General features: G+C 36.1%; 1 protein-coding gene across 1 annotated transcript in view; it reads right to left on the reverse strand.

The window, feature by feature from the left end:
- The window catches only part of LOC113229003 (zinc finger CCCH domain-containing protein 13), a 128,174-nt gene that overhangs the window by 45,868 nt on the left and 68,440 nt on the right, over positions 1–13,866 (reverse strand). The window contains exons 2-3 of the mRNA XM_026462473.1: positions 7,438–7,522; positions 6,820–7,126 (exon numbers count right to left, since the gene is read on the reverse strand). Coding sequence (XP_026318258.1) covers positions 6,820–7,027 — 208 coding nt within the window. The 5' untranslated portion in view covers positions 7,028–7,126; positions 7,438–7,522. The remainder of the gene's footprint in view (positions 1–6,819; positions 7,127–7,437; positions 7,523–13,866) is intronic.

Here is a 13,866-nt window from a genome sequence, read left to right on the forward strand (position 1 = left end):
TGCGATGACATTACAATTTAAATTCAACGTTTTAGCTTTTTCATATTTCTTTACATGTCACTACGTTTAAATAGGTTGACTTGGGACATTTTTTTCGTGGTTTTTGTATTAGACCCGTCGTCCATTTATTTGTAAGTCAATGATGGACACACACATAGACAACCACAAATTACACCCAAACTCACGAGATAAATAAATGTAGGTCATACAAATATTTCGCCCGGCCCAGGAATCGAACCTAGTACCTCTGCGTGGCAGTCGGCATGGTAACCGTTCGGCCACAGAGGCAGTTAATTAAAAAAAATAATTAATTTTATTTTTGCGTGTTTCGGGTTCAGTTTCTATATTATGGTGACCTCTGTGGTCGAGTGGCTTGCATATCAGTTTTCATTGTGTCTCCATCTCTGAGGTCCCGGGTTCGATCTCCGGCCGAGTCTAGGTAGAAAACCATTTTTGTATTGTTTCGGGTCTGGGTGTTTGTGGTACCGTCGTTGTTTCCGATTTCTATAACATAAGTACTTTAGTTACTTACTTTGGGTTCAGAGCAACGTATGTGGTGTTGTCTAATATTTAATTCCCGATTCGAGTAGATAGGGGTAAAAAACCTGCCCCTACAAACTGTTTACATTCCAACATAGAGCGTAGAGAATTAGGAATATGTAACTTATATATGGAGTTCTTAGGTTTTCGCGACAGTGACATATAGGAAATGAAACTATTTTTCCGTATTTAAATCGTGTATATTTGTTTTTTTCAAACAAGCCAACGTTTCGGGCCTTTTACAGGTCACGCTCGACTGAGATGGTACAGTCATCAACCAGTTATGTCTAATATTAATGCAAACCAATCTATTTTTTCACTATAGTTACTAAAGTTATTAATTAAATACCTTATTTTTAATTTTACAAAGAAACATTCCAATTTACGCTACATTGTTTTACAAATGATTTTATTGTAATAATATGAATTTTTATTAAGTTGAATTTATTATTAATAAATAATGGAAATTAGACTAAATAAAAAATACAATATTACAACATACAAACATAATATTTATTAGACATAACTGGTTGATGACTGCACCACCTCAGTCAACCGCGACCATGGGACCTGTAAAGGGCCCGAAACGTTGGTTTGTTTGATAAAACAAATATACGCGGAAAAATAGTTTCATTTAACTGCCTCCGTAGCCGAACGGATACCATGCCGGACTGCCACGCCAGAGGTCCCAGGTTCGATTGATCGACAGGGCCGGGAGAAATAGTTGTATGGCCTACAATTATTTCTCTCGTGAGTTTGGGTGTAATTTGTGGTTGTCTATGTGTGTGTCCATGGCACCCGCGACACAGGGTTTCCCTAGTGCGGGGCTATGTTGAGTGTGTGCGTTATTTATTTATTTATTTCCTCTACAGAACTTATAATTAAATTTATTGAATGACAAAATGTTTCAGCATTATTATGATAAATATTTTTTGTGTAATTACTCCACTAGTTATAATTATTACTTCATAGATATATATGCATATATAATAAACTTAATTACAGTTATTAAAGCGACATATGTAGTGAGCTGCTGGTAGCTGTAAAGGTACCTAGCAGAGTGAAGAAATGGGTTTCTCACAGATGGCGGTACGGCAAAAAATCCGATAAAAACCAAAACAAAGATATGCACACTTGTTACACATAGAAAAGGTCCGCTGGTTCGAGTCCAGCCGGCTCGAAGGATTTTTTCTAAGTGTTCGATCTTTGTAATAATAATCAATTATAACAATCTATAACTGGTTTATACTAGCTGTATGAAAATGAAGAGAATCGTCCAGAAAAAAAATCATTAATCCAATTAGCCCGAACATCTAGTTTCCTTACAATCTTTCTCTTCATTCTTAAAGTTATTTTTTTTTGTAATATCAAGTGACGGGACGAACAAGTCGTGCGCCTGTTGGTAAGCTACACGCCTGTCCATAACAGTGCCACTCCCGAGTTTTAAATCGCAAAGATCTGAGGGGCACTGTGCCCGTTACCTTGAGACATAAGTTGACAAGTCCCTTACCCTGCAAAAACTGCAACACAGTAATGCTGACATTACTGCCTGGCGGCAGAAATAGGTAAGGTGGCAGTACTACCCTGGATGAACTCTTTAACAAGGAACTCTACTGCTATTTAAACTATAACTATTATCAATTAACTCCTACGAGCATGAATTTTATACCTTCACTTTAATCGTAATTAGCACTGAGCTATATGTTTTCATTCTGACTACAATATACAAGGAAGGAGCAAGAAATAATAAGTCGCAAAACTGGTTTGACAATTGTAATGTGTGTTACATACATGCTTATTACAACAATACAAGGGTCATAATTTCTAATCCCCTCGAGAGTTCGTGTTTATATTCAACGATTTCTTACATAACATAACGCAACTTTGAAATGTATACCTGTTTTGAACGTAGAGAATTATAGATCTATCGAGGAGATAGATAGTTTGCGAAATAATTTTAGGTATTGCACACAATATTAATGAAGATAAGCTTTCGTTGGATTAAAGAAAAGCGTTAGTTAGTATTACATTGAGGTTTAGGAAAAAAATATTGAAGAAGACAAAAGTGTTTTAAATGCAATACAACAAGAGCCCTTCACGGAAGATTTAAGACGAATATGATGATGCAGGTGGTAAAATTATTTTACATCAGTCTGCAATAATAAACAACCATGTTTTCTTTTTTATTGTTTACTCTGCGGTGCACGAAAGGACCCTCCTCTCACGATGTATACCATTTCTTTCTTGTATGTCTGCAGCACCCTAGGCTACAATCGTCGATGACAAATCCTTTTACCACAATGGTAAGTATTATAGTGTATGCCATCGATATGACAAGAAGATTGTTTACTTTCCGATGATGTCATAATTTCCACGTTCAGCAAGCAGATTGTCGATATCAGGACAAATTTAAACAATACACAAGAAGACACTATTGATCTTCTGGTTTTATAGGTTTCTAGCATTTAGCGAAAGATGGTTCTATATGTAAATGGAAACTACGTAGCCGGATATTTAGGTGAAATGCGTACCTTAGTACATTATGTTTATTTGAACTGTGAAAAATGGATAGGTACCTATCATGTACGTCTCAATGTTAAGGTAATTAGTAAAATATAACAGTATTACCATTTAGATACGTTAAACAGTTTTCGAAGTCAACAACCCGCATTATGCAAGTTCTAAAGGCGTGGCTCTCTGACACCTTTGAAAGCATCTTGTTCTTGTTGCCCATTGTAATATTTTAATGAAACATTGCCTAACACTTGTCGGCTTTTAATGCGCGATTAAAGTGACCCTTTTGCTTGACCACTTGTTCGTAATGTGGGCTACGCCTACCTTTGAGTATAATTGTGTTTAGTCACATACAATGTATTGTAATGTAATGTAGGATATAATTACCTAAATGGACTATTGCAAAGATATACACCAAGAAAAATGTAGGCACTAGTACGTGTCACTGGCAAAGTTGAGTTTGGGAATTTCCCATTAAATCTTTAGCAATAATGAATATTAAATTGAATTATTTTACTTTTCATCGAAGACTTTGAAACCTTTGTCTGACAAGTAGATTTCCGAATCTTTCCGAAATTTTCCTTAGTTGTTAAGTAAGTGATGGATCAATGTTAATCTGCACATGGTTCGAATTACATTCGTAATTGTTACTTTTTGATTAAAGATTTTACTTGCCTTTTATAGCAATATATTAAATTTAAAATGAAATATAATAAGTTTCACACACTTGACATAATAAGCAATGTTGATAAATAATATTATAATATTTAAACATGTATAATTGTAAGTTCATAGATCATGATAATTAATTGTATGCCAATAACAATTAACAATGTAGAAATCTTTCACGTCAAATAAGAATACGCGTGGACCAACAACGCTACCCTGCGGCAGTCATTAAGATATCTTTGCGGGGGCGAGAAGATACAATCTGACTTCACTCAGACAGGCCTAAAATGGTCTGAGATGACGATAACAACTCACATTGGTCCATTTCTGGTCCGGCATTGACCTGGAAGGGGTTCCATTTGTGGTGCACAGTGACGAAAGCCTTGTACAAATCTGTATGATTAATTTAAATATGTTAATTGAATTGCAAGCATAGCATCCTGCTTAAATGTTTAAACGACATTTAAGCAGGATTTTTAGCTATTAGCCGGTTTACAAGTAGAATCAAGTTTTGAATTAATAGTGGATAATGACCTCGAGAGCACAAAGGAATCTGTTTTCACACTGTTTAGCGGTATTGGATTTGGTTCATGCGTCATGCGTGACTGGTTGGCAATTTGAACAATTAATAGATTGATTTTCATACAACATTCGATATTGAAAAATGCACGCTAATATGTTAAGTGTAAAGCTGCTATTGTTAATAAATTAATTAAACAAGTCGAGACTTAGCTTACTTGATTTAATCAAAATTAAGACAAATTTGGTATATCGACTAAAGTATATGGTTTATATACGTATGTGTTTTATATAACTAAAAGTTTGTCTTTCTTATAATGTGATCGACAGAGATTTGGTCCTTCACTGGCAACGATCCTGATCTAGTATGGAAATTTGTGATTGGCATGTAAATTATCTTTCAATGACATACCATCATACCTGTCTCCCACGAGATCGCAGATACTTTCTCCAAACGCATCGTTTTTCTCGAAGATATGCTCGTTTGTTCTTGGTACTTTAAACTTGGCCTTTTTTAAGCACAATCCCAACCTGATCGAGATTTGTAAATCGAGGTATACCTCAACACGGTTCCATCCACAGCTCTATAAATTAAGTTCCATCAATCGATCAACATCCATAATTTCTACATGATAAACCATGGAACCATTAGAATTACTTTTCAAAATAACTGTAATCTCGCCAAATATTATAAATCACAGAATATTTTAAAATTTTATAGCATATTTTCAAGTAACGATCTAAAATTTGCAGTTCCAAGCAATTATTCGTGAAAAGCAATAGCATATGTGTATTCTGAATACTTCAACAACCACGTGGGTTTCATAGTTGAAACACCTCAAATAAAACCTCGTAATTATAATAGCATAATAATAAAGGATGTCAAGTATTGAATACGATAATCGCTGACATTCGGCCCACAGCTCGAATTCTTCGCATTGACCTTGTGTAACTGGTTTTCGGTTTCGTATCGACACGGAATTATGTGAGAGCATTTACGTATACTGACATTTGGTAACTTTTTGACGAACGTTGAATTTTTGGTATACATTGTAACTTTTTTATTTATCTTCACATTTTAAAATAAATTTCTTCTCTGTATATTTTAACACATATATGTTAATAAACATAGCAGTATCATGAACGTATTATTTGCATTACAATGTGATGCATAATTTTCATAGTTAACTGCGTAAAATTGTCCGCAAAATCACACTTCCTAGTTAAATTCCTTAAAAACGGCAAAGCGTAACGATTTTTTCCTCATTTTTTGTCTAATAGATGTTTTTGTACAATAATACGATGCGGTATCAATCAAGGTCAGCTATTGATAAAAGAATTTTCAAGGATATGCTACTTAGAAGTTGATTAGGTGCATTCAGATTTTTGTCTCTCATACAAAACATTAAATTGAATAAAGCGTTGGCCTAAAGGTCACTCCCTGTGTGACGCCAGTGTATAGAAATGATTTTATTTTTATTGAATATCAATAGCATTTAAAAATATTGAAATAATAGAATTTACCAACCCTATATGTCTGCCCCCTTGGCCGAACGGTTACCATGCCGGACTGTCACGCAGAGGTCCCAGGTTCGATTCCCGGGCCGGGAGAAATATTTATATGGCCTACATTTATTTCTCTCGTGAGTTTGGGTATAATTTGTGGTTGTCTATGTGTGTGTTCATGGCACCCGCGACACAGAGTTTCCCTATGTCGAGTGTGTGCGTTATTATTATTATGTCCCAATGCAGGTCACGAGTTACTTTACCTGGACCTTCGTTGGCCAAATACACATGATCCACAAACATAAACAGTTGAAAAGGCTTACAAGGATTTTTTGTAGTCCTATCTCAAAAGATGATATCTTATGACGTCGAAGCTGTTGCCGTCTATATATAATGTAATTTCTAAGCGGCATTTTGCAGTATTGTTTTTTAGTTCCATATCGTGATCTACTCGGCCTTGCTCGGTTACTAATAAAGTTAATTCAATTTTAGGTTTTGTATTTGCATTTCTCGTTGACTATTTATAAATTTTATCGATAAGACATATGCATTTTTATTTTTTGACAATTTTCAGTATGTTTTTATATAAAAATATTTGGTGTTAATATTCTCAATATACTTTATTATTTATAGTAGCATATTTACGAAAGCAAAAAGTACATTGAACAGGTACAGCACTAGGTATTATAAACAAATGCATACACAGGGAAATATGAAATTAGTAATATTGTGAAATCTATACGAATGATCAAATTCTGACAGGTGCTATTGAGCACCTAAATTAGTAAGAAATTTACAATTTCCCTGGGACATGCATAACAACTACTATTGCAAGAAAAAAACGCACTACAAGTAAAATTAAAGTTCAAAATTAGTTGTTAAAATTAGTCGTCAGTTTCTTATTGTTGCGATACACCTTTGAATTTTGCAGGAAGTATCCGTTTTTAAACCCAATATACCGTATTAAATGATTCGGTTACGTGAAAATTAGTGTGTTATTCCAAACATACTGATTGTCCTTTTTTTCTCATACCAATAACGGTATTAGTTTGAGATAGGAATTCGACTCACCGAATCTTTTCACGTGAACGTCTCTATTGAATGATACTGATCTTGGTTTGATTTCTTTCGGGACTTCAGTACTAGTATTTTCGGTACCAGTAATGTCGGTACTGGGTTTTTCGGCACCGAGTTTTTCGATATCGGTATCGTTCCTCTCGTCTTTGGCTACCTTATCGCCGTCATCGGCTTTTTCTTTGATACCAATTTCATCGGACATTTGGTTGGCGGTACCAGAATTATCGGTACCACAATTTCGAAATTAGGTTACTGTCAACTCGGTGGTTTTTGTTTTGGTATCATCGGTATTTAGGTTTATCTGTAAAGAGTTTTCACTGACTTTAGCCAGTTGGAAATAACTGTGCAGAATCGACAGGTTTTCTTTGACATAAGGGTTAATGATAGGGATAATGGACAACTTTATAGAGCGAGAAATCTCAAAACTTTTAAGGGATGAGGCATAGATTACTTAACGAATGATGCCATTAAACGTAATGATGCCAAAGTAAATGCCGTCTATTGAAACAGTATAGTTGATATACAGAAAAATATTTAGTAATGCGTTATTTAATACGCATAAGCATGATATTTAAAACACAAGCATAATGTAAAGTCAAAAGAAGCACGTACCTCCTTATCTTTTGTGGAACCATCGATCTGCCTTTCCGTCTTCCGTCAATTTGAAAACACTTCCAGTGCCATCTTTGAAAGGAAACTGAAACAAAAATAATATTACCGTTAAAACACTGCATTCCTTTTAGACCTACTAACTTATTAATAAGAGTTTAAATACATTTTCCAATATAAACATCATCAATACGTCTTCTTACGGATTTCCTGTAAGAAGAGTGTTTAGCTCATAATCCGCCATACTGACCAAATACGGCTTTGAGACTTCACATCTCCATCTAAAGGACAGGAAGATTTGATAGTGGCACAAAATGGCAACTTGGCGTTGAAACTGTAACGTCACTAAGTGTTCAGCTGTTCTTGTTCCTGCCAGTACTTAGTCGAACGGAAAATCTTTTTAGTAAGTATTTTTTCTAATACGGCTTATCTTGATGTATTTTGACTGTTTTTTTAATAAATATTTATGTATAAGATAATCGTCCACAACAATTATACGGCTATGAAAATAAAGATTTCGTAAAAGCAAGCAAGTGCAAAATGTGGTCACTTGACCGGGACTCATTTGCTCTAGGGATTACAACACTTGTAAGGTAATGTCACTTGATCCAGAATATGGTTTGCGATATGGTAAATAGTTTCAATTATGTGGTAGGTTTTTTGTATAAACAAGTATATCAGGGCCACTATAATATACTAGTGCTGCTGCGAGAGAGAAAGGGAAAGAAACTCGTGTTTCTTGCATATAAGGCAACAATTTTTCCTACTTATATAGTTACCATTACAAACAAATTGCGTCTTAAAATTATCCACCCGTATCCTCATCGTTGACACTGCCCAAAATGGATATTGCTCGCTGTACATTGAATGATTAATTAGCAACCTACTATTAATACACAATGAATGGACTGGCCATGAAAGAAATGACGTAGTTTATGACGTCACTGAGGAACTGGACTCCAGCGTTATGTGGGATCAAATTGCTGAAGGTTTCGCCATCTATGTACCTACAGACGTAGTGAATAATACGCATATACTTTACACTTCGGATTTGGGACTTCCAAATGTAAGTTCGCATTGAATTGGAATCTTATGTTGAAAGGAAATGGGGCTATATGAACCTGTCTCAGACCCATTGTGCCTGTAGGTCGCCCACACATAGTACACGTCTCAACTGTAGTGCCGACTGTGTCCGATCAGCGCTCGCTAACAGCAACAGATATTGACACAAAGGTAGCTGCTTAGTTGGCAAAGAAGTTTAGATTAAAAACATTGATATTATCGAAACAATGTAATTAGAGACATCATTACAACATATTTATTCAAGAAACGGAAAAAAGGAAAACACATAAAAATAAACCTTGCTAATTTTTGCTAGCGTGTTGTCTATTCCAATATCAGCTAACATTTGTTATATAAAGACACCGACGTGTGGGAGAAGAGCAACGTGTACTAGGAAATAAGAACCGCGAGGAAGATGTTAACACATTAAGGCCGGTGGCACCTTGACGCATTTTTGGCACCCACATGCGTTTGGCAATAACGCCTACGCCTACAACACTTGCAGTGTTTATTATAGCTCCAGGCTTTGCTTACTTTGTTTCGATAACGACGATAAATGGATCACGGAATCTAATTAATGTTTATGTTATCTGTGTTTCGTATTTAAATATTTATGTTGGTAAACTTTTTGAGTTCCTTTCGTCTCCTAATATAACCAATGGGAAATAGCGCTCCTTTTCAACTGATCAGTTTCCGTGGATTGGTAACTATATTATTATGTTGAATAAACTTAGTAGTGTGACGGCTCTGATGTTGCGCTCTGGGTGCATTCTTTCAAGGAAGTTTACGTTTTTGATGGCCATTACCTACACCAACTCCATATTGCAGCAATTGTCATTGAACACGTTTTGACGGAATGTGTTCGGACCGAGAGACTCACGAGACAGTTGGGCTGTATGGCCGATATACGACAGACTGGGTGGTGTAACAGTGCTTGTACTGGCCGTTCCTTCGTCGAACGAAACTGAGATACTGTACAAAATGTTTAGATAGTCTTAATCTAGGTTAGATATATAAATTAAGTACCTAGCATTACGGAACGACATTACCATTAACTTACACGGTAGTTCCAGAAATTTAAATTCTAAAAAACTGTCCAATGTTAAAGGTCTCCATTAAAATCAGGTTTACTTGTTTAAAATTGAAAGCGAATATCTGCAAGGAACGTGTACACAAGTATTTGGAATTGGTCTGTGTAAAACGTGAACCGAACGTCATTCGTGCAAAGGTGAAAAGAATTTTATTGATCCAATTGATCGAATTACCGAATTGATGGACGTGTAATACCCTCCCTTGTTACAAGCTAGCCTAGTTGGTAGAAAAAGTGCCTTCCATGCAACTTCCAGTTCTAATTAACTTAACTTCTAGTTTGAATATAATTTAAGCAAAACCCTATCATAGTTACACCCTAAAACGCTAACTTTCTTTGCTCGAGACCCGTGTTCAGCAGGATTTGCACCACTTAATCTTGACAATTTTGTCTTTAGTTTTTTGTTTTTCTTTTTTCATGATACTAAGCGACGGCGGGACGAACAAATCGCACGCCTGTGTCAAGCAACATGCCTGTGCACAGCAGTGCCACTCAGAAGCTTTAAATGGTAAAAATCTGAAGGACACTGCCACTGTGCCATTCTGTATCATAGGTTGACAAGTCTCGTGTGCGTGTAATTTCACTAGCACCTTTACGCTTCAAAACCGAAGATACGATGGCAGAAATGGATATGGTGGCAGTCCTTTCCTGGACGAACTCTTTCTCAAGGAGCTCTGCTACTAAATGATATAGTTTTGGATTCGATTCCCACCAAAGGGTCTCGTTCCCATTGAGTACTTTCAAATCACATGATAGATAGAATACGTTTATTGACTTACCACAAGCACAGACAATAATATGAAACAACAAATAGCTAAAGAAAGAAAGAAGACAAAAAAAAACTCAAAACAAAACATACAAAATAACAAAAAGGTATGAAATCAAATAAATATACACAATAAACGACATATATCTACAATTAATTAAAAAGCAAGTTGTGAGTGCTGCAGCAAGCCAAACAGACCATAACTCAGTGCAGGTGTTGCCCAAAAGCAACGCACTGATTTTCAGCTATCGCCTAGTGGGTAAAGCGAAGTGGTCACACATGGTATCACAGCAAAAAGCAATGTGTAGGACGTGCACATGTAGTTTAGTTTACTAATTGTTCTTACCTTTAACGTTGAAAGAAAGGAGAAGTTTAATAAAACTTAGAAGGAACCCGGGTTCAGAAGTGGGACGTATAGAATGCCATGATTCTTTCAATTTTTTTTTATACAAGGTCCCACCAAGTAACCGGTGGCGAAATAAATTGATTTATTAAAGCACTTTTAATTTTAAGCCAAGCCAGACGCTTAACCATAAATTTTAGTAAAGACGTTATCAGTTAGACACTATGACAAACTTATAGTTAAAAGTTAACTAGAACAAGTTTCGTATGACATTTTAACGAAGTAAAGTTAATTTATGGAGGGCTTAAATTGGTAGAGAAAAAATAGTGTTGGCTGGAATGTCGTTAGGTGGGCTAAGAATTGTTACTCTTTTTTCATAAGTTAGCAGTAGCACTAAGCTGTGTGGTTGCCGGTTATGTCTAACATCACTACATCCTGTGAGTGGTGAATATAGAACGAGATTAAGGTTATCTCTAAACACGGATATACTGCTGGACGCATTTGAGACGAGTTTGAGATTTGAAGAAAGTTCCTATACGGTAGTATCTTTATTTAAATACAAGAAGTTATGTAACACAGCTCGTTTTTGGATTTAAGTGACGCCATCTATTAATATTAAAAATTTACTTATGTACACAACACGTAGAGTATGCAACACGTGGTGCTGTACAGGTGACGGGCAGAGATGTTTTTGTCAGATTGTAGCTTTTCCTGCAATCGCTAACCTGAATGTAAAGCATGACAATTACATCAAGATATTCCTTTCGTGATGAAGCCTACGTTTACTGCAAATGTAGTAGTGGAGGAAATTGAAACTCAAACCCAAATAATCTTTATTTCATTAAGGAAATTACATTTGAAATCGTCACATAGAGTAAACTCTACAACTCATTCGTCAGGCAGATTCCCCAAAAACGATTGAGGGGGTATCCTGAGAAGAATGAACAAGAAAATTTAGGGGTTGCTCTTTGTAAACAATTTGTATTATCATTTACAATAATTATTTCAGAAATATCAAGATATGCAAAATATAAACGGATGACTGCCATGGATTTTTGTCACGGAAGTACGCAGCAGCTGAATAACCGGTAAAGTTCATGTGATTTTTCAATTTTATTGAATGTGAGGAGGTTTGAACACCGTGATATTCAATTATTTTTGTGAAATTACTTCGCATAATTCGCGGGCTCGCCTATGACAATGATATGTGTCTTTGTCCCAAAATAAGCTTATATTCCGAAAATCTTATCAAATGTGATGATCCAAAACGGGACAATGATGGATCACCTGAGACGTCACTTAATATCCTCGAATAATCAAAGTACCCTGATCCGAGACATCAATCAACAAGTCATTAGTGATTCCTGGAAGTGGGGGACGGAAAATATAAAGCTTTAAAGTTTTGTTAAAAAAACCGTTTTGCAACCAGTTTTTTAACACATTTTAAGTAAATCTCTAATAGTGACAGGCAAGATTGGGGATATCCTTGAAAAGGTCAGATTAATAGTACCAAGAATAAATAAACGAGTTTCATGAGGTTGATGCGACTGGAGAAGTTGGAGGTTTGCGAAGCATATATGACTGCCAAGGAGAGAGGAAGCTTCTTTTTTTGCTGGAAGTCCCAGTCTGTAAGGCTCTAGAGGTGATCTGCATCATTAAGAGTCTATACTACCTTCCTCAGCTCAATCCAATTTTTTTCCATAAAGAATCGGTTCCATTGCGTGTGTCGAGCGGCATGGGCACGAAATTGAAGCCATTTGATAAATGTATACCGTATAGGTACTACACGTGATCTATTTAGTTCAGTTGCTATTTTGTATATTGAGTACAGCGGTTTTCTTGTAAAATTTCGAGGTAAGTTTGTGTTATGAACATTTTAAGGAATCGTGTTTAGACGCTTTATACTAATCAGTGCATATCCTCAATTTTACGATAATCTGGCTATGATTACTAAGTTTCAAAAAAAGAAAGAGGTTCTTAATTACACTGTTTTTTTTTGTTACGCGATCCGTGACGTCATCTCGTTCTGAGTCTTTCATGGCTTCGTCTTGCGTTTGGTGGGATCCATGCGGGCAAAGATCGCCGTCTATGCCGACTGCTCCTTTGACATGCGGCGACGTTATCCATTTCGCGAGCCGTGGTTGTTTGACAGTTGGATCTTACCCGGGGCCACTCATTGAATGCGTATATGAGGTCTTAGCCTATGGTGGCGTTAAATCGCGAAGAGTGGAAAAAGGGAAGGGAGGCTTTTGTTCTGCAGTGGGACAGTAATGGCTGAAATATGAAAGGTTACGCGATAACTACAGGGGTATTAGAGAACCGATTTTGATGATTCTTTTTTTGTTGGAAATAGGATACCTCATTGGTGATCCCATTAAAATTTTAAGAAAATATTCTATCTCTAAAGAAGTCAAACTATGGGATGAATCCGGTTTCCGGTAACTAATTTCAATAAAACTTGGCAAGTAGATGTAATTGCATGAACTTTTGAGGTCGGTTTTACTAGTAATCTGTATGGATACTATACTATTTTAGTGAACGGACCAATGCTGTGCATATACAACAATTCCTTTCGACCAACAGCTAACACATTTCTGCAAACACCAAACTTACGACATGCACACTGCCATATAAGATCAGCGTTTGACCAATAAATATCCTTGTTACCTTATATGTAAGGACCACTTATGTAGTGATAGTTGCTATAAAGTGTGTTGGTTTCATTAAGGACTGGACTGGGACAGATTGCGCATACACTTTCGATCTTGAAATATCAGAAGTTGAAAATTGGTACTATATTTTGTCACAATTTTGCCATAATGCAAAAGGTAACTTCTAGACAAGCATGTTTAATTTTCGGCTTCACTGAGAATAAAATAATCCAGACAGAGAGAGGCGTTTATTTTAAAAAAAAAGCAGTTTTTCAAAAATCTATGTCATTACAATATTTTTTTAAGTCGTGCGTTTGGTGGTAAGCGTGTTTAAATCGTAAAGATCTTGGGGGTACTGCCACTGCGCCCGTCACCCTGAGACATAAGTTGACAAGTCCCATGTGTCTGTGATTTCACCAGCACCCTTGCTCATATTACTGCTTGGCGGCAGAATTAGGTAAGGTGGCAATACCTCCCTGGGCGAACTCTTTCACAAGGAACTCTCCTGCTACTAACTTCG

The sequence above is a fragment of the Hyposmocoma kahamanoa genome, unplaced genomic scaffold (genome assembly GCF_003589595.1).
Source record: "Hyposmocoma kahamanoa isolate Upper Pololo Valley unplaced genomic scaffold, ASM358959v1 270, whole genome shotgun sequence".
Lineage (NCBI taxonomy): Eukaryota > Metazoa > Arthropoda > Insecta > Lepidoptera > Cosmopterigidae > Hyposmocoma > Hyposmocoma kahamanoa.